The sequence below is a fragment of the Acipenser ruthenus genome, chromosome 29 (genome assembly GCF_902713425.1).
Source record: "Acipenser ruthenus chromosome 29, fAciRut3.2 maternal haplotype, whole genome shotgun sequence".
Lineage (NCBI taxonomy): Eukaryota > Metazoa > Chordata > Actinopteri > Acipenseriformes > Acipenseridae > Acipenser > Acipenser ruthenus.
In genome coordinates, this window is record NC_081217.1 from 1,022,937 (window position 1) to 1,042,187 (window position 19,251).

Consider the following 19,251-nt stretch of genomic DNA (forward strand, 5'->3'; position numbering starts at 1 on the left):
ATGCTTAATACTAAGAGTATATATAATCCCATATTTAATACTAAGAGTAAACTCATATCTGATCAATTCTAGTTGGTTTAAGATCCGTAACAAGTCTCTCATATCTTTAGCAGGAATCTCAGACTGCCGTGTCAAAAGAGCATCGGCTCATGAAGGATAAGAGCTAATCCAAGGCTGAGGCACCCGAGGTTTGTTATCAACACACAAATCAGCCACTTAGATTCGTTTTGAAAATGCAAGGCTCTGGTGTTCAGGCTGATTTGCATGTCCAACTATTATAGAAGAATAAAAGTTTTATTTTAATATATAGTGTTTGACCAAAATACAAGCAAAAGGTCAGTCATTATCACACCTAGCATGGGGGGGGGGGGGGGAATGAACAGTTGCAATACCCAAAAAAGCAAAACTCCTGTTCACTGTAAAATAATTTAATTTGCATGGTTGTTTACAGATAAAACAGTCCATGGAGAACAAAAAATAAATTATCCAGATCGATTTTTTATAAGAACAGCTTTATACAAAATATAAACAAGTCTGAAATGCAAATATTCTTGTTAAATTTATTTCAAAAGGCAGTAAAAAAGAAAAATGGCACTTTCCATATCCAAGTATGCTTGTTGGTTGAGGTAGACAACAAAAAAAATGTGACATTACAGTTTGATCAAAACAGGTCTGAATATGCACTTTAGGTAAGACAGTGTATTTACAGGCGTCATTAATATACCTAGCTAGACAGGACTGACAGCTATATAATATGGGCTATTTTAATACCAAATTATACCAATTGGGTAAAAACACACACACGAGAAGAGGATCCTTGAATATGGAAAGAGAACTCTGTTAAAGAACCTGACAATTTCAAATCACTAAACACACAATTGCATGTGAAACCGTACCTCAAAATCAGGTAAAAGCTTCAAAAAGCAATGCATGACTAGCAAAATCTGACATCAAACCTTTAAACTTGGGTTCCAGCCCAAAACAAACAAAAACATGCAGAACAGTTTAGAAGAAAAACTACAAAACCAGCAACAAAACTGAATTAGAAGCTTTTAAAAAGGCACAAGTGAAAACATGCTGTCTAAGAGATACATCAGCCAGTCAACTGACATGCGGCCATCAATCAATTACTAATGGCAACTTGTACTCTAAAACGAGTAATATGGATCTGTATACATTTACAAAAAACAAAACGCAGGCAATCAAAATGATGGCTAACCCTTTAAGATGTCTTAACATTAGCAACCTATATGTACAATTGCCTAACTTGTACACTTACGTTCTCCTTATAAAACAAGGTGTACATACATCAACCTACACAAGTTATGATGTGGAGGCCCCCATACACATGTAAGGAACGTGAACAGTTGCCAACAGTGGCACAGGTATTCACAGGATCTCGCGTTTAACAGAACAGCGAGGGTGAATGAAATGTCAAGTTCTGTCTCCATGCCAGGATCCCGTGGCATCATGTCCAGCCCACTGTTCACTTTCCTCGTCTCAACTGTTCCAGCCTGCTTTTCAGATGTTCCTGCTGGCTTCTCAGCCTGTCTTTCTTGGATGCGAGTTTCTGTTTCTCGTCCTCCAGCCCCCTGATGCACTCGCTGGCCTTTTTGAGGATGACCACCTTGGAGGCTTTGTCGTTGTTGGACAGTTCGGGGACGTTGTCCCGCAGCCTGACGAAGCAGTTCTTCAGCTCGTTCCTCCTCTGCCTCTCCATGACGTTGTGTGTCCTCCGCCTCTCCTCCTCCTCCATGTCCGAGGAAGGCTTGGCAGAGCTGGAGCTCCTGAAGCAGTGTTTGGGGGAGTGGTCTCGCTTGCTGCGCTTGTGATGCGTTTGCTCTGCTTTCTTGAGGGAGGGGCAGGGCGCTGCGTAGTTGTGCTGGAGCTGGATCTCCAGGTGACACCTCTTCATGGCGGCACGAGTCTGGAACCTGGTTTCTGATCTCCTGGACTGCGCCGCGCACACCCTCCTCTTGGAAGACTTCCACTTCTCTACTGTGACGACATCTATTTCTTCCTCTTCTATTGAAGAAAAACAAAAAGAAGAAACATTTAATGCCTGGTATGAAAAAAACCTTCAGCTACAGCAGGAGTATAAATATGTATGTATTATTATATGGATGGTAGAGCACTTGTCAATACTGATACATTGAAACTGCATGAATATACATTTCTTGCCATCCACTGTGTGCAGGAGAGGAGTGTACAGAGCTGACAAGGTGACCATGGTGTCATATGCAGACTGCTATTTCAATATATGTGTCAGGGTATAGCATTCTACAATAAATCAAACTGGAGGGGCTATAGGCTTGCCCCAGTTAACAAGGCATCTAGGTCAATGATAACTGTACAGTGAACTCACCAGAGTCGCTGCTGGACACGCTCCCAGTGGAGAGGGAGCTGTCGTACTCGGATGAACTCTGCTCCAAGTTGTCCTGCAGCTCTGTGCCCAGCTGCTGGCAGTCCAGGGTGGCGTTGTGACAATCCAAAGTAGTGGCAGCAATGTCCTGGAAAATGTTTGTGTCTATATCGGAGAGCAGCGGGCTGCTGGACAGGCCAGCGGACAGCTTCTCGTGCGCGCTCTTCCCAGCGTCGCTGCTCCACAGGCAATCAGCTAAAACCACTGGCTGCTGGTTTTTACTGGTGCCGCTGCTGCCCTGGCTGAGGCTACTGCTGCTGCTGCTGTTGAAGTCGCTGCCCCAGTAGAAATCCTGGTGAATAAAGTCCTGATCTTCGAAAAGCATCTCGGACACAAACTCCAGCTGGTCCAGGTTGGACGGGAAGAGGCTGGAGAGGGATTCAGCGAAGCCCGGCTTGGTGGGAGGGGACTGCGGGGGCGTGGGGATCATCTCCAGGTCTTTCATCAAGTTCTGGCAAAACTCCTCGTCGAAAAGCAGAGGCTCGGCTTCGTAGTCCCATTCCCGACAAGGGGAAAAGCTTTGAGGCATGCTGGCGAGTCAAGCAAAACACTGCAAAAACCAAAAAAAACACAAATTTCAACTCTGAGTTAAGCTTGTTAGGAGCGTATTTCTCAGCAGTGCAAGCTCGTCCAGCTGAAAGGCGATGAACAGCTGTACCGCCGTAAGCAAAGTACCTCCGGTCTCTTGATTAAAGCACGGAGGCACGACCAACAGCTCCCGTATTCGCACTGTGAGCAGAAAGCCGGCTTTACACATGTTTACACTCAGGAGGCCCCGCCCACGGGGGCGGGGATGCAAATCGGTTCTACGACGTCACTCCTCCCCATCCTTCCGAACAGCTGGAAGTTCCAGAGCTCCGTAAAGATTCTGCTCCGAACTAATACGTCATTAACAAAGAAAATCTGTATGTTTAAGTACGGTACTAATGCAACTAGACACACATCCAAACAGTACAGCACTGTAATGCACAGCACACACCACAGTATAGTTTGCATAGAGAGGCAATACAGATCTTTTCACGTCCACGGCTGGATTTCAAAGTGAACACGCAGGCCGTTTCTCTCTAACCCGAGACTACAAGAAAGAGACTCTCTCCACCAACGACGGACGAGCTGTTCCCAGTAGGTTAAGCGTTAAACCCTGCAATTCATTTGCTGGCAAAAAAAACCAGATGTGAATATCTAGCGAGTCACCCGGGAACTAAGAGACTGTAGTGTGACTCAGTGACCGCAACCAAGGAGAAAGCCAGCTAGGACACCTCGCCCAGTCCGAGAACATCCTTCATTAATAATAATAATAATAATAATAATAATAATAATAATAATAATAATAATAATAATTACAACAAACTAATGCACAAAACATGGAACTACTTCAGGGCCTTTCCAATTGTAAGAAAAAAAAAAAACTTAAGTCACTTAGAATTTCACAAAAAAAAAAAAAAGGATATCTATCTATATAAAATAATATTGTGTGTGTGTGAGTGCGCAGCGCAGCGCAGTCTGACAGGGCTGCTGGACGGTTTGCAGGTCATGCCGGTGCAGCACTGCCATCTTTGAGGATGTGTCACACGCCGTGCAGAAAGCATGGTGGAAAAAAAAAGGACTGCTGGCTAGACAGAAAATGCCGGTTCCGCTTCTGCCGGCCAAATCTATTTATTTAATTATTAATTTATTTGTTTTTACCGGTACACACCAACATTTTTATTACAAAATACAAAACGGATGATTCACCCGTGAAAGACTGCTGACAAATGAAATTAAAGTGATATTTCAGACCACGCACAGTACTGACATGCCCTGATCTCAGAGAAGAGCTTGAAGGAATACTAATAATATTAAAAAGAGTCAAACCAAGCCCTTACCTTTTTGCAACACTGGCAAGCAGGAAACAAGAAACAGCTTTCAGCTAAAAAGACGCGACTCTAAAAGCGAGTGCTTAATTTTTTCCACGTCTTTTTTTTTTTTTTTCCACTAACGAATCCCAAAGTAGCAATTACCAGCAGCAGACTGCAGCTCTCTGCATTGGGAGTACGGGTGGGTGTGACGCTGAAGCGCTTCCAATTTATACCGCCGTCAAACCCCCCGTATCCTTCCACACCGCACACTCGCGCCAAAACTTCTTTTGCAAACGGAACGCCTTGAGGCGCTGCTTTTGTGCGTCTATTTAAAGGTCTCGACACGGCTGTCCGTAAATTATTTACTCGCGTTCTCCAAAACGTTTGAGTCTGGGGGATTTTGAGCAAAAGGTTTGAGCTAGTAGTGCCGCGCATGAATACGGCTACCGGCTTTTGGCTTTCTCAGAAAAAGTAGGCGGGTTCATGGAAACCGAACTCACGTGCGCGAGTGAGTGAGTGAAAGTGTGTGTGAGAGAGACGGAGACAGAGAGGCGAGTCCTGGTGCAAGAGCAGTTTTAAAATGTGCATGAAAAACAGAACTGCTAAACATCTGTAATAATAGATGTACGCGTTGCTTTCTTATAAGCTTTAACGTGAAGAACAGAATTGTCTGTGTTTTTACTGTACTTCCCTATGCGTTACCATGCTTGAACTGTGCTTTGTTACACTTTGAAATGCTTTAGCTGTGGGGAACTTGTAGAAGGTAATAACTTTGTTGGGGTTTGACCTTTCTGTAGATGCATATGCCAGGGGACGATCATTTGTTTATTTCCGTTGTGTTTTTTTTTTTGCACATTTTAAAAACGTTGTGTTTGCTACAGTATTTGCTGTTCCAGACACTGCACGGCGCAGCTGGGCGGGGATTCAAGTTGCGCTTGATGTGTAACTGTAGATAGACAGGTCATCTTCGTGTCTCAGTCTTGATTGTAAGTTTTTAAAGGGACATTACATGCTTTTTTTTTTTGGATGAAGAAAACATCACGTGAACACGCATACCACGACACAGTGAGCACAGTGCACGTGGGCCGGTGACAGCCCCTGGACACGTGAACGGAGTCTGGTCTTTTTTTTTTTTTTTTGCAGTTTGATAGCAGTGTACCAGGTCGTCCCTCCTGTGTGTCAGAGATACGCTCTTACAATAGAATGCCTTTCTGGGTATTGCAGATTCAGAAACGTGCACGTTTGCTTTCACGAGGGTGTGCAATTCCCCGGAACAGATCTGTAAGATTTGCAGAGGGAGCCTCTCAAGTTCTGTGCAGAGTGGGAGGGGGGGTTGTTTTCTGTTTGTCTAACGTCATTCCAGTTTTGCAAACAACAAAACGAGTCTTTATTTATGGTTGTTTTGCATTGCCAGAGCGGAGAAACGCTTGGCAATACACGTTCTCGATAAACTGCACTAGCGGGAAAGACTAGACGCGTGGACTGGAGTTCAGTTGTGTAAAGTGAGATGAATCCGTTTGATTTGTGCACGGCTTCTCTGTGCTGTTGTTCTGAGTACCTCTTAATTGCTGGTGAACAAAAGACCAGTGCGCAGACTGAAGCTGGTGCGCGGCTACTGGTGGGCGTTGAGGCACACTACTCTGAAATAACCTCATTCATAACAGGAGCTGACTTATTGTAAATATAGCCTGAAACTTACCCACCCCAATCGTGTTACTCATCACAACCCCATGATTTAAATCCTTTCTCGTGAACTGATTAAGCGATAAGTTGCGGTTCCGAATACAATGCGAGGGTGTGAATGCACATTATTATGGTAGATTTTACAGCAACAACACTCATCAGAATATTACATGCAAATAATAATTAATAATTAGACCTATAGACCCATGCATTTATTATTTGTTTTGGAAAATTGGTAATGGGTTAAATAACGCTATTGCCTGAGGGTACATGTAGAACATTACAATAGTTTACAGTCCAGGCACTAGGGGCAGGCAGCTACTACGATCCCATCGTTAAAAACACCGGTATCCCAGCAGGCACTTCGTTTAAGCGACATATTCTGCTTAATTGTCAGTATTTAATATTCACCTATTCATTTTTGTTTTAATTGCCCGATCACAAACAGCACAGACGTGCTAGGGGCGACTAATAACACATGGCACTACTATTCAGAATAAGTGCACGCAACTCTCTAGTTTGGTCGGTTGAGAATTGTTACGCATTATTACTGCTGTCTAACGGACTGTTCTATTTATACTCGATCTTGCTGCTTTCATTACCGGTGCGAGTTTTGGAAATGGGGAAGTAGCGGCGTTGCATTTACGATACGAGTTAAATGGAGGTCCGCGGCAGCAGCGTGAGCCTCCATTCACAAACTGCTCTGAAAAACGAGAGCTCGCAGGGGTTTATTAAACTTCCTGCTAGTCCAGGACCGTTTCGCGCCACTCGCTTATCTGCTGTACACACACTGAAACTGAAAACCACACAGCATGAGCGCATTAATAATGCTGTGTAAATCAATGGAGCAACGAGCCCAGTGCGGGGAGTCTGGAAATCACTCAGCCTGTGCAAAGATCCTGCATTAAAACATAATAATAATAATAATAATAATAATAATAATAATAATAATAATGCAAAGTTTGCTGTACTTTTTAATTGTTTTGTTTGCAAATTGGAATTGAAAAATAAATAATATTAAGGAAACTCATTTTTTAATAGTAATGGCGATTTAGGATGTTGAATCTCTCTCTGCTCTAATAGCTTATCCCTTTAGGTCACGACTTTTTTTATTCATTTGTTTTAGACATTTTAAAACCGTTTGTGTGAAATATGGAGTTTCGAAAAGTTGCCGTGCCATAACTTTGAAAAATAATAATAAATAAATGCATATGCATTATAAAACAGAAGCCTAGATAGGAAACTTAACATGGTGCAGCTGTGCACACAGGGACTGAAGGGTTTGGCCTTTAGACACCATTATCGGCAAAGTATTTTAAAAACCTTTACATAAGAAGTCGTTTTTATTAGAAGCTATGGTTGTTTTCTGTTTTCGTTCAGCTAGTCTCAGAGCAAATATCACACAGTAGAATAATCCTGTGTGCAAAAGCGTTTCTCTTTCTCATCAGTAGGAAGTGCCATGCTGTTTCAAACTTCATTGTGAAACGGCAACACCAGCCCTTTGAAGAATCGGAGGAATCTGTGAGCACAAGCAGGTGCAGTAAAGACACGGCATTCACATTTAAAGAGGCTTCTGAAGTTTTTCTTTGAAAAAGAAAGAAAAAAAGCTCATTATAGACACAGTTAAATGCATCATGATCATTTATTAGCAGTGCCCTTTTTTTGCCTGAGTCAGAATAATACCGTTTGCAATGTGCCAATCAAAAATCCAACAGGTGATTGTGGCTTTACTTTTCAGTGGCTATGCTAATAAAGCTATTGCATTTTACAGCAGGGGTTGTTAAAATAATGGCCCTCAGAAAGAAAAGACAAAGAACCCGACACACTGCTGAACCCCAGCCCAGTGTGAGGAATACAGCAGCTTCCCAGCAAGGATCCCAGAGAAACACAAAACCAGTCCAGACTGGGAGGCAGCAGGGCCCACAGTGAGCTAGGGAAGAGCACAGAGGAATTACTCAGGTCAGATACACTCGCACAGCCATTGAGAGACAGCATGGCTAATTAGTGGAATCAGTGGAAACAGTTACTGTGCATGCAGCACTTACCTTAGTGAGAGCGAACACACACCCCCCCCAACACACACACAAATCTCCCTTAAAAAAAACAGCAGTTCATTTATTACAGACTGGAGAAAACACGTAGACTGACTGTTGCTGATTAGCCACATCTAAAGAACTCTACTATACGTCTATTGAAAGTAGGTTACAAGGTTCATGAATGACTGTGTTCCTTAAATAAGTGATGCTTATGACTCGTCATCCTGTAAGATTTCATCCTGTAAGACTGCACTGTTGTCCCTTCTAAAACATTCCACACAGTGAAAGCATGGTGCAGCACATGTAAGCACTGTAAAGTCAGGCGTGGTATGGTAAAGAACACGACCACGGAGAAAAGCCACGTGTGATTTGCACACTGCCAGCAGGCAGCACCAGGGCTTCTGGGCTCATAACATTGTGGTGCTGCCCTAATGGCAAGGTATTGGAATGAAAGGGGTAAGTGAAGTACAGGCTGGGACTCGGGTAAAGTTACTCAGCAGCACTGGGAGCCCCCCTGTGAACGGAATGATTGATTACTTGCTATTAGCTACTCTATTAGAAACTCTTCAGCCATGGGCATTGCTTTGGGTTTTGTGTTTAAGCAGGACGTAGAAAACACTTCTTTAGAGTTTTAATGCAATTCAAGTTGAATGCAGTGGGTTGCTGCTGTTGTTGTTTTTTTAAAAGTCTGTTTTGAGAAATGAAACCTCCCTAGATTGCTGTCACAGAAACCAGTAACAGTCATGTGAAGTGTGATGGATCTCGAAGGCTGTTTGATTATAGAAACGCTTTTAAACCGTCTTTCAATGAGTCAGCTTTGTGCTTCGGGCTTGGTGTTTCAGTGCAGGGTTTTCATGTTGACTGTGTTTTGAAATCTCTAAACAGCTATAGAAGGACCTATCCTCAACTGTGAGAAGATTACTGATTAGCAATGGGTGAGCAATCCTAGGACTGGAAAAAAAGATTAGAGGGATCCAGTGGTGCTGAGCTAGAGAAAGAAACCCCATACAGAAAAGGGTTAATTCTATTGTCTGCAGAGGAACTTACAAAAAAAAAAAAACAGCTTCTGTTACTCAGTTCCGAGAGGATACTCAACTTCCAGGAACACACGCCCTTATATGGATTCGCAGCCACACCCCCTCATTCCAGATCTCCACGCAGCATTCCGCAGCCAGTGAAAGGGCTCTTTGTTAGACTGGCCAGCAGCTGAAGGAAGGTAAAGAAAGTAGTGCCAGCTACTTATCATCATCACAGCAAAGACGGCTTCAGCTCAGAGCAACTCCTTGTGTGTCTGCCCCCACGAAGAGAACAAAGAACTTCTGACTCTGAAAGATATAAATATCACACACCGCGTGGCTTTTCTGCTCAACAGCAACTTGAAATCCGCAAGGAAGTCATTGATCATGGAGCAGCCCTTTGTGGTGGGACACAGTTCAGACATCTACACAAGTATGGATGAGTTTTCAGTACAAAGAGCTTCTCAAGCAGTTCTGCACATGGTTGATCTTTCTGAATATTTTAAACCCCCTTCTCCACAGTTCAGAGCTTGAACAGTTAATGCAGTAACAGACATTATATATATATATATATATATATATATATATATATATATATATATATATAGATATAGATATAGATATAGATATATACAGCTATGACCAACAGTTTTGCATCACCCTATAGAATTAACATAATTTGCTTCATAAAGTCGAATGAAACCTGCTGAATAATGTTATCTTAACATATTGAATTACATACCCCTTTGTAGTTTTCCATATAGTTAACGAAAAAAGACAAAAATTAAAAAATCTGACATTTCCAAATCTAACATGATATACTGTACTACTATTATGGCTTCTGGTAGACTTTTGCAATATCAGTTTGTAGTTTCTTTGATTACGTGACGTTAAGTATTATGTTCATATAGGTTTTATTTTTTTTAATTATGTCTCAATCCTAAAATTCTAGGCGATGCTAAACTTTTGGAAGAAGAAGGAGAAGAAGAAGAATGCAGACCAACATATTATTTATTAATCTGCACAAGGATTCAATCCCATGACCTCTGAATTCATCTTTCTACCCATTAAAAAAAGGCACCACAGGTCTGGCCTACAGAGGCAATTCCATCTGTGCGCTGGAGTGAATTTAAAGGCTATAAACAGCTTATGTCCTAAATGCCAAGGCGTGCTGTGCTAAGGGAATTCACTGTCTATTTTTACAGAGGACAGCAGCAACGTCATTTCTACTCCATGCCGTGTAGTAATTCTTTCGGCACGCCTCCAACTGGGTCTCCTGTTGCTGCCAAGTTCAGCCGGGGCCTGGGAGTCGCTACGCTGGATAAGAGCTGGAAGTACCAAGTTTTCCAGGAATCTGGCAGATCGATTCCTAGCAGGGTTGCGAAACCGTGGCTCCTGTCGTCAACAGCAATTTGAAAGCAAACCGAACCGTTTAGTTGAACCCTGACGATATGATCAGTTAATCCTAAAACAAATGGGGTTTGAACAGTAGTGCTCTCTGTGAAAGATTTGGGATCATTTCCAACCAGGTTGTTAAATATTAGCCATTTCCTCGCCTCCCCTTGCTTTTGTGTATTTTATTGTACCTGTGCCAGTGATCCCATTTTCCATTAGCTATTACCTGATGAACTGCCCACTCAAAGAATGAGTTTGTAATCAACATGGTATCACATGTTCATTCAGTCCAGGGCAGAGTGAATCCAGTGCAAGCTAGGTGTATAGAAGCACTGAGAGCTCGCTCACATTACTGCTGGTTTAATGTCTGTGACTACCAGTGCAGGCTGCCAGCGCATCATCTTTCCAGTTATTCTGGAGGCCCGCGGGCTAGCCCAGAATGAAACACAGGTGCTGATCCGATTCCTGTTCCCTTCTTGCAGGGCTGACCCATCCACCACTAACCCCCCCTCCCCCTCCCAGATCTTTATAGAGGTGTTAATATGTATCCACTTCTGAAAGAAGAGTGACAAGTGCACTTTGTAGGGTAAGTGTGGGTTCAGGTTGCGTTACCAGCTGGCAGGGAGCTCTTGGAAAACTTGCAAGGTTTCCTAAAATGCCAGCTGTGTTCAGCTACTATTATAGGCAATGAATTTGCAACAGCCTTTTATTCTGGTGACTGCAGGACCCGGGCACACTTCCAGCTGTAGCTGTAAGGATGATAAACACAGGAGCGTTTAGCCAAGATCTGAAGCGATGCCCGGGGTTGGATGCGTTGTGCTCGCCAGAGACATGCACTACAGAGAAGCTGTGGAGTTTGCCCTATGGCTCGGGTAAGGCAGCACAAAATGAGTGCTTCTCGGGGTCTGTGAAACCCTGTGCGGATGTTTTAGATTTAATAAGAGTCACAGTGTGGCAGGAGCACAGCGCTGATTCCAATCAAAAAAAATCTGGATTCTATTTCTGGTGGTGCGGCAGGGCTGCTGAGCCAGGACAGGACTGTCCACGCTGCGTAAAAGAGAGGGGGGCGGCTTTCGTAATGTACTTCAGTGTACAACTCAACATGATTTAGGGGCTTGGCACCTTTGAGGCCCTGTTTTAACTGATTGGAGCACAGGCTGTGCTTCTCGAAATCAGAGGTGTTGCAACGCGGTGCTGGCAAACCATTCGCTAAGATCACCAGTGTTCACAGGCAGGTACAGTACATGAGGTTCTGTACATCTATACACTGCAGGGGTTGCAGCACAAAAAAAACTGAATACTGTGGCTAAAACCGCTTCCCCTTTTAATAATATCCAGGAACTGAAACAAAACCACATGTTCGGAGGCCCGGTACAGAACGAACGTTATCCTCACCCCCTCCCCTCCCAAGGAGTTGTCCGTTGCTTGTGGTTTGCACGTTAGATAAGGACAGTCACTTCCAGGAATGCTGCACCCTGGACCCCCTTGCTGGTTTCCTGAAACAAAACAAACGTTTTGCTTTGTCACGGGGGTCTGTTCCCTGGTACTCAGGGGAGGGGTCTGCAGCGCCCCTGCTATTCATTACACCGTTGATACAATGTTACCAGCTGGCTCGCGGTCGGGACGTTCTGTTCTGTAACCCTGAACTCTCTCCACACAATAAAGGGATGCACAGATGCTGCTGGGAGATGCTGGCGCTGGTTCTGAGATTACAGCCAGGGTGTCTTATCACCCATCCCAGTGAGCTCTGTGGTGGATGGTTATGGGTCTGATTGGAGAATCTTCCCCGAAGCCCAAACTTCCTTGAAGTAGAGGCCCCACTAGGGCAATCGTTTTCGTTAGAATGTGCTTGTTGGTTTTTTTCCCTTTCTTTTCCTGTGGCCCAGCTTGCAGTAATAATTCGCTCGTAGTGGGCTCGGGGGCCTCAGTGTGTCAGATTCTATATTGCTATTAGCCACACAGTCTGCAGGCGTTGGGGGGATTTGAAGCGGTTCTGATTCGCTTCATTAAAGAACAGACACGAACCCTGTCTTTGCATTCTTTTTTCTGCTGCGAGTTCTTTGTCCTGTTTCTTCCATTCATTTTAGAATCAAGATGGATTAACTGCAACAGGCATTAGTTTAACACACTCGGTTTGGATTCAGGTTAAATGAATCCATTCAATTGGCACATTCTGTTTCCCTGCCATGCATTTTTGGATTTCAAAACAACAGTTCTGTATTTGACACTGAATTCAAATCCACTTTGAATGCAAGAATACAAATGTTATGCTGAATGAATGGCGTCAGAATCATACCCTATTCCAATTGGCTTGCACTGTGCCATGGCTTGCACTGTGCCATGGCTTGCACTGTGCCATGGCTTGCACTGTGCCATGGCTTGCACTGTGCCATGGTTTGCATTTTCTGCTGTGCTGTGCCGATTCCTGGTCATTGTTGTTCCTGTGGCAGTGTGCGCCTCATTGACATGCTTACACCCTCACAGCAGCTGGGAATGCTGACCCCTCTCATTAAGCTGCAGTGAAACTCTCAGACAGGTCCTCGACACAGCTTGCTAACGCATCTTCTGGTGTTTGCTTGCTTTGATTCAGTTGCTTTTGACAATTTCCAAAAGGCTAAGGTCAAACCGTTCTGGGAGACGAATGGACTGATAAGGGCTCAGGAGCATCAGGCCTTTCTAGATGACTGTTACTGAAACTCAACAGACACTGAGCACAGAGCCTCTGGGGGGCAAAGCTTTCTGCAGTTTCACTGAAACGCCCCTGCAGTTTCCTTTGTTATACCTCGGAACGAGAGTTCAAGATCAGCCTCTCAGTACCGCTTGCTGATTTTACTCATCTCCTGGCTTCTCGTTGCTTTACACCAGCTCTTCAGATGGAATCCTGTGAGGTGAAACATCTATTCATAACACGATGTCGAATCCCCATTCACACACTCATGAGGATGACTCATCTGAAGGATGTGTGATTCGCACCAGCAGACATCAGGAGTTCTGGTCTCATACATACATTTGAGGAACAGTACTGGGTATCTCAAGCGGGCAGCCTGGCATCAAATCCATCACACCAGAAGACTTACAACATCATAGCCCTCATGATCTGTGTTATATACTCTCCTGCTTTCACTCGCAGCCGTCAGTGTTGGAAATCATTAAAAAAAATACTACATTTTAAAATTGGTTCTGCAGCAGAATTTATAAAGGCTGAAATGTGACAATTTGATCACAACCCTATAAATATGATAATAAACTGTTTAAATATGATACCATTTTACAATGGGAGAGATCGATCTCTCTCTCAATTACTGATTTCCCTCCCTGACAGCTGTTTGTTCTCCCCCAGCCTCAGCCCCTCCACTGGACAGGTCTAACAGGTGTGGGACGGCTCAAAATCCACTGATCTAGAGGCCAAGGAGGATTAGATGCCTCTGCTCTGTGCTTCTCCCACACAAACTACAGCACATTTACACCTGCTTGCTCATTAGAGATTCAATCCTACAATTATTTAAGCATGATGCCTGGATGTTTTTGTTTTTAAATATATATATATATATATATATATATTTTATTTTTGTGGATATACTTCACAATGCGGGTGCATTTAGCACACTGTAGCTGCTGTTAATCAAAAGATCTTCGTTACAATTAATGAGACGGGTGAATTAACAAAACGCATTGCGTACCCGCTGGAGTCCTGAACCAACAAGAACTGAACCCTGATCTAAACTTCATCTCCCTGGGCCCCAAATTACTGAACCATTAGTTCAGGGCAAACTTCCACTTGGATCCTCTCCCTGGCCCCCTACCCTCCCAGGTACAGTTCTCAGAGCAGCCACTGCAGAGATTACATAACTGTCTCAGAGAGATACTTCTGTGCAAGCGTAATCTATCATCCCCTCACCGCACCAACTGAACACTGTGACCTCAGAGGAGGAATTGGAAAGATTCCTCTCATCACTGTGAATATACGCTTCCCCCAGTTGCTGGGGCCAGCATCTGTTTTCATACAGAGTGCTCCCTGTGCCTCTTCCTTCAGCTGTCTGCTGCATGTTATTTTAAACATCCCTGCGTGGCGGCTAGGCAGAGTGGATGCACATTAAAACCCCTGTAGAGAACTGGGGAGGGAGGAGGGTTACTGCAAAGAACATTCTGTACACACTTGGGTTTAGACAAGCACATACAAGTTTGTCTTGTTTCACTGTAACTACACGGCAGTTTGTCAGTCATGTTAAAGGCATGAATAAAGCTGTGGGTTTGGGTTTTTTTGAAACTGAGCTCTATTTAATCTAAAGACAGCAGAGTCTGACGGAATTTGAAAGGAGGCAGATAGCGGGAGCTCGGTTGGCGGATGCTTCCACGATCAAGACTGCACCGATTCCCCCACCCCCAATCCCCCATGAGAAGCAGTGATTTTTCTGTACACGCGACTTTTGTAAAGGAATCATTGACAGTGCTATGGCAGGTGTTTGTAGAGGAGTGTTGCGTAACCAGCGCACCTCTGCAGAGGACCCAGCGAGACAGACAGCACACAGCTGCTCAGGAGCCTACATGGGACACACATGTGAGGCTTACAAGGAAAATCAGACCAGCAGGAGATTCCTGGGAAGAGTCATGAGGAGCGAATACCCTGAACTGGCAGTAAACATTTCTAGGAACTCGGAGCAGCGGGAACAGGAGAACTCTGTACCCTCACTGCACCTCGCGGTAGGGCGGGAACTATTTTTAGACGGAGGGAGAGAGAGAGAGAGAGAGAGAGGAGGACCTTTACAGCAGGGGTGAACATTACTCTTTGGCCTGCAGCCTCACCTGCTCTCTCTACACGTGTCTGCTCTATCTCTCACACAGTCCATGTATGGCTCACGCAAAAAGGTATGCAAGTTGACGTGCTGAGTGACAGATAACACCAGGGGGATTGAATCACAAGCTCCTGCAGAGCTGTCTAAACCGGGACTCGCTGTTCTCTTTGCTCCCTGTATATTAGGAACTAAATTAAAGTTCAAGGTGCCTCTCCAAACTAGACCGTCACTGAACCACACAGAGATGGCAACCTGCTTTCAAACGCTCTGCAGAGTGCAGTCACATCGGAACAATAGTAGGTGTGGAGCTGGTACAGTCCTGCCCTCCTCTGCCTCTGCTTGGAATGATACACAGCAGCTGTGTGCGCGCGGACTTGCTAGAATATAAACGCTGTGAATTCTACCCAGGCCATGGTGGCAGGACTCGTAGAGAGAGAGCGACAAGGCTTTGTAATCATGAGGTAATGCAGCAGGAGAGTTATGCACTACACGTGTCTATACACTACAATGTGCACATTGGATACGGAACTTGGGCAGCCCCTGAGCGCTCGTATACCGAGAGAAAAGCTCATTGCAAAGTGCCTGGGGCTCCTCCACCTATCTGCAGCCTGGCCTCTGGAGTCACTTTACATACACTTCGCTCGTGGAGAGTCTCGTTTCTGATTCTGCTTTCGTTTTGCAGATTGGCACGAATCAGGAACAGCTGAGATCTCCCGGGCCGCTGGCTGAACTCAGAGTCCCAGGCGAGGGGATTGCCTGCAGGTGACCTGGGGAGGGAGGCGGGCAGCCAGGACCCTGCCCTGCTTCTCACTCCGATCAGCTGAAACCCGGCACAGGCGAGGAGGGGAGGGTGCTGGGTGCTATGGGAGTGAATGCACTGTTAGCAGGATTTCACTCCAATCAGCTGAAACCCGGCACAGGCGAGGAGGGGAGGGGGCTGGGTGCTATGGGAGTGAATGCACTGTTAGCAGGATTTCACTCCGATCAGCTGAAACCCGGCACAGGCGAGGAGGGGAGGGGGCTGGGTGCTATGGGAGTGAATGCACTGTTAGCAGGATTTCACTCCGATCAGCTGAAACCCAGCACAGGCGAGGAGGGGAGGGGGCTGGGTGCTATGGGAGTGAATGCACTGTTAGCAGGATTTCAGTCTTGGGAGGCTGGGTGGTCCTTGCAGTTAACGCAGGTCTCAAGTTTGACGCACAGCGGTACACATCACCAGCACAACACAATCCCTTTCACAGGGCAGTACGTACACGTTGTAACCTGAAACAGGGATCTCAGGGGAGGTTAGAACTGAGACGGAATTGAAGACACTGAAGCAGGATTTTAATCAAAACGTGTGTCACTGAAGCTGCTGTAGCTTATTTTCGGATGGCTCTGAAACAGGCACATATTAATAACTGTGCTGTACTGGCTGTCTTTTTTGATATGGGATATACTGATAACTAATAACATCCATTTCCTACAGTGAGTCAGCTTCTTACATGCCATCCCCTGGGTAAATTAGGAACGCGCGACTCACTAAAACCAGGATTCCAAGGCTTCACAACATCCGAGAATTCTCATGATCTTTCAATGGCGTCACTTCTAAAACAGGATGTCGATGTTTGGGAATGAAATTACAGTAAATGAATCAGCGCTGCGGGAGCCGGGCCACCCCGTTCAGAATCAGCGCCTTTTCGTTTTTTAATCTTGCTGTATTCATGAGGTTTTTATGAGTATGATAAAAGATGAGACACAGCCGTTCACTCACACAGGCCACATCAGCAGCAAAACATTTTAATTGATAAAGTCTGTTTGTTTTAATGTATTTCATCATTTTCTGGAAGTTTGCCTAGATTACTCCGGGATCTGGCTGTTTGCATGGTGTGTGCTGCCCCCTAGTGGCAAAAACAAATAAAGTCGAGTGGTATTGACCTGTCACTCTTCACTGGCTCTTTGCATTAAACATTGATAGCAGCAATACCTCCTTACACAGGAGGTTCATACATCTGCTTAATGCAGCATTCAGATATTAACCAGGCAGGTTCGGGATGTTTTTTAAATAAACACGAATGGGTTAATATGTACACTTTCTCTACACAAGCGATTGTTCATTCAGCACACTTGGGTTTGTGCATCTGCGAGTGGATTAATACAACAAACAGGCTTCCAGCAAACGACACGAGTTATCTGTAGCGTGCCTTCCAGATCCAAGCCTTCTGAAATGAGAGCTGCACGCACGTGTGTTTAAACCTCAACACAGAACGGTATGAAATGCTATTATTCAGCACCCTGTTTGCTGACTCATATAATAGTCAGTTTACAGTTACTATGGTGAATAAACCTCTTTTGCAGACACAAAGAAAAAAAAAAAAGACTTTTCTCCACCTCCTGCCAGCCAAGGATAGCAGTGACGAAGGAGACTATAAAGGTCGTCAGAGCCATTGCCCTTCTCCTCATCGTGTAGTTCAACATGCTTTTAACTCACCAGATGGTAAAACACAACAGAGCAGTCATAAGAGCTGTCCTGTAAGCCAGGTAGTCTAGTGCTGATGGGGATCTGTGAAACACACTGAACACTCCCTACCTGTACTTACTGAAGCTCAGGGCTAGCTCTGTTACATTCTACACTGCCAGCGCTGGGCTATCCCACACGCCAATCACCTCATTGCAGAAAGCGTCTTTACATGGAAGGATCATCAGCAGCGACTGTGTGGATGCACTTAATACAGACCCCTGTATTTCACAGCCTCCCACTGCAACACAGAGTCAGGAGTTAATTAAGCATGTTTTGTGTTTTCATCCACGTGTGTTGGGAGTATTGTGTTAGTCCTTGGGCAGAGAAACAAGAATTTCTGAAAGGATTACACTCCCCCCCCCCCCCCCCCCACCTCAATCATAATCAGATTACCTCCGTCCCTGCCTTCCATCTACACCCAAGAGTTTGTCTCCAGAGTTTGTGCGTGAGCGGATCTTTCCCACTCTGAACATGGGCAACCAGATAGAGAAGCACATTCCTCAGCAGCAGGTCAGCTATCGCGCTTTGACTAACCAGGAGCCGCAAGGCCAGGGTCCCAGGGAAGAGGAATCCGGTGCCTGGGAGTGCGAGCACATTCCTGGGAGTGATGACGCAGAGAAGGACGCTCTGTTAAAGAGGCAGCTCCACGCCGGGGAGCTGTGCGCCGCTTTCTACTTGGGCAAGTGCATCTACGAGCGGCCCTGCTCCGAGCCCACGGCCGTGGAGGCGCTGCTCAGCCTGTGCAAGCCCGGAGACCTGATCCAGTTCCTTTCAAAGGAGGGGAGAGGAGGGGAGCACTGGGCTGTGTGTGTAGGAGGGGCCCAGGCTGTGCACTGGCAAGCAGGCAGTGTCAGAAAGAGCTTCCTGCTGGACGTCTCCGCAGGACAGCACGGCAGAATGGCCAACGGCTCCTATAAATACAGCCAGTCTTCGGCCCGCGTGGTGGTGAGGAGGGCCCTGGAGGAGGCAGAGTCCGGAGGAGGGGAGTGGAGGAACTCGGAGTGCTTCGCAGCCTGGTGCAAGTACGGGAGAAGGGAGTTTAAAAGGGACGGAGAGGTGCGCATCGGGAGACGGCCCTACACGCTGCACCTTCAGCAGGCTGACGGCACGCTGGAAACGGCAGCCTTTCAATGCCTGGTGGACCTGATCGAGGAGAGACAGAGGCTGGAGCAGGGAGAGGGGACAGCCACCAACCGCATTCTCTGAACAGGGAAACAACAGCCAGAAAGGAATCGAAAGTGCTTTAAGAAACCGGACAAAGACTTTTACAAATCTCCAAATCTATTATATAAACAAAACAAAATCATGTATGCATTACGCATTTCATAGTATTATTATTATTTTTTTGAATGCTGTAACTAAAAATTGACAAGAAAGCCATTATCTTTATACAACACATCAAAGCGCACGGTGCTCACGGTAATGGCAAACTGTATCCATTTTGCATAATATAATTGACTTTCAAGAATGGTTATCATAATTTGTGCTGGTATTTTTTTGCTTTCAATTATACCAAACACGCATTCACATATCTAACAAAATCCCAGTGAAATGCATTGCCGAGAGGC

General features: G+C 45.2%; 2 protein-coding genes across 2 annotated transcripts; one reads left to right on the forward strand and one right to left on the reverse strand.

The window, feature by feature from the left end:
* Window positions 1–412: 412 nt before the first annotated feature.
* On the reverse strand, window positions 413–4,640 carry LOC117409784 (transcriptional regulator Myc-B-like). The gene is made up of 3 exons (XM_034016096.3): window positions 4,288–4,640; window positions 2,366–2,972; window positions 413–2,025 (listed from the first exon to the last, which is right to left on the reverse strand). The coding sequence occupies exons 2-3, from the start codon at window positions 2,949–2,951 to the stop codon at window positions 1,487–1,489; spliced, it is 1,125 nt and encodes a 374-aa protein (XP_033871987.1). The 5' UTR covers window positions 2,952–2,972; window positions 4,288–4,640; the 3' UTR covers window positions 413–1,486.
* A 13,422-nt stretch (window positions 4,641–18,062) lies between these two features.
* LOC117425704 (protein LRATD2-like) lies at window positions 18,063–19,163 on the forward strand. Its single transcript, XM_059003637.1, has one exon. The coding sequence runs from the start codon at window positions 18,155–18,157 to the stop codon at window positions 18,887–18,889; it is 735 nt and encodes a 244-aa protein (XP_058859620.1). The 5' UTR covers window positions 18,063–18,154; the 3' UTR covers window positions 18,890–19,163.
* Window positions 19,164–19,251: the final 88 nt, after the last annotated feature.

What these genes read in the sequence shown, in the direction of transcription:
- LOC117409784 (XM_034016096.3), bottom strand. Translation starts at nt 2,951, where the DNA reads ATGCCTCAAAGCTTTTCCCCTTGTCGGGAATGGGACTACGAAGCCGAG. An exon ending in CGTGTCCAGCAGCGACTCTG is followed by an intron (nt 2,026 to 2,365) that starts GTGAGTTCACTG and finishes TTTCTTCAATAG; the next exon opens with AAGAGGAAGAAATAGATGTC.
- LOC117425704 (XM_059003637.1), top strand. Translation starts at nt 18,155, where the DNA reads ATGGGCAACCAGATAGAGAAGCACATTCCTCAGCAGCAGGTCAGCTAT.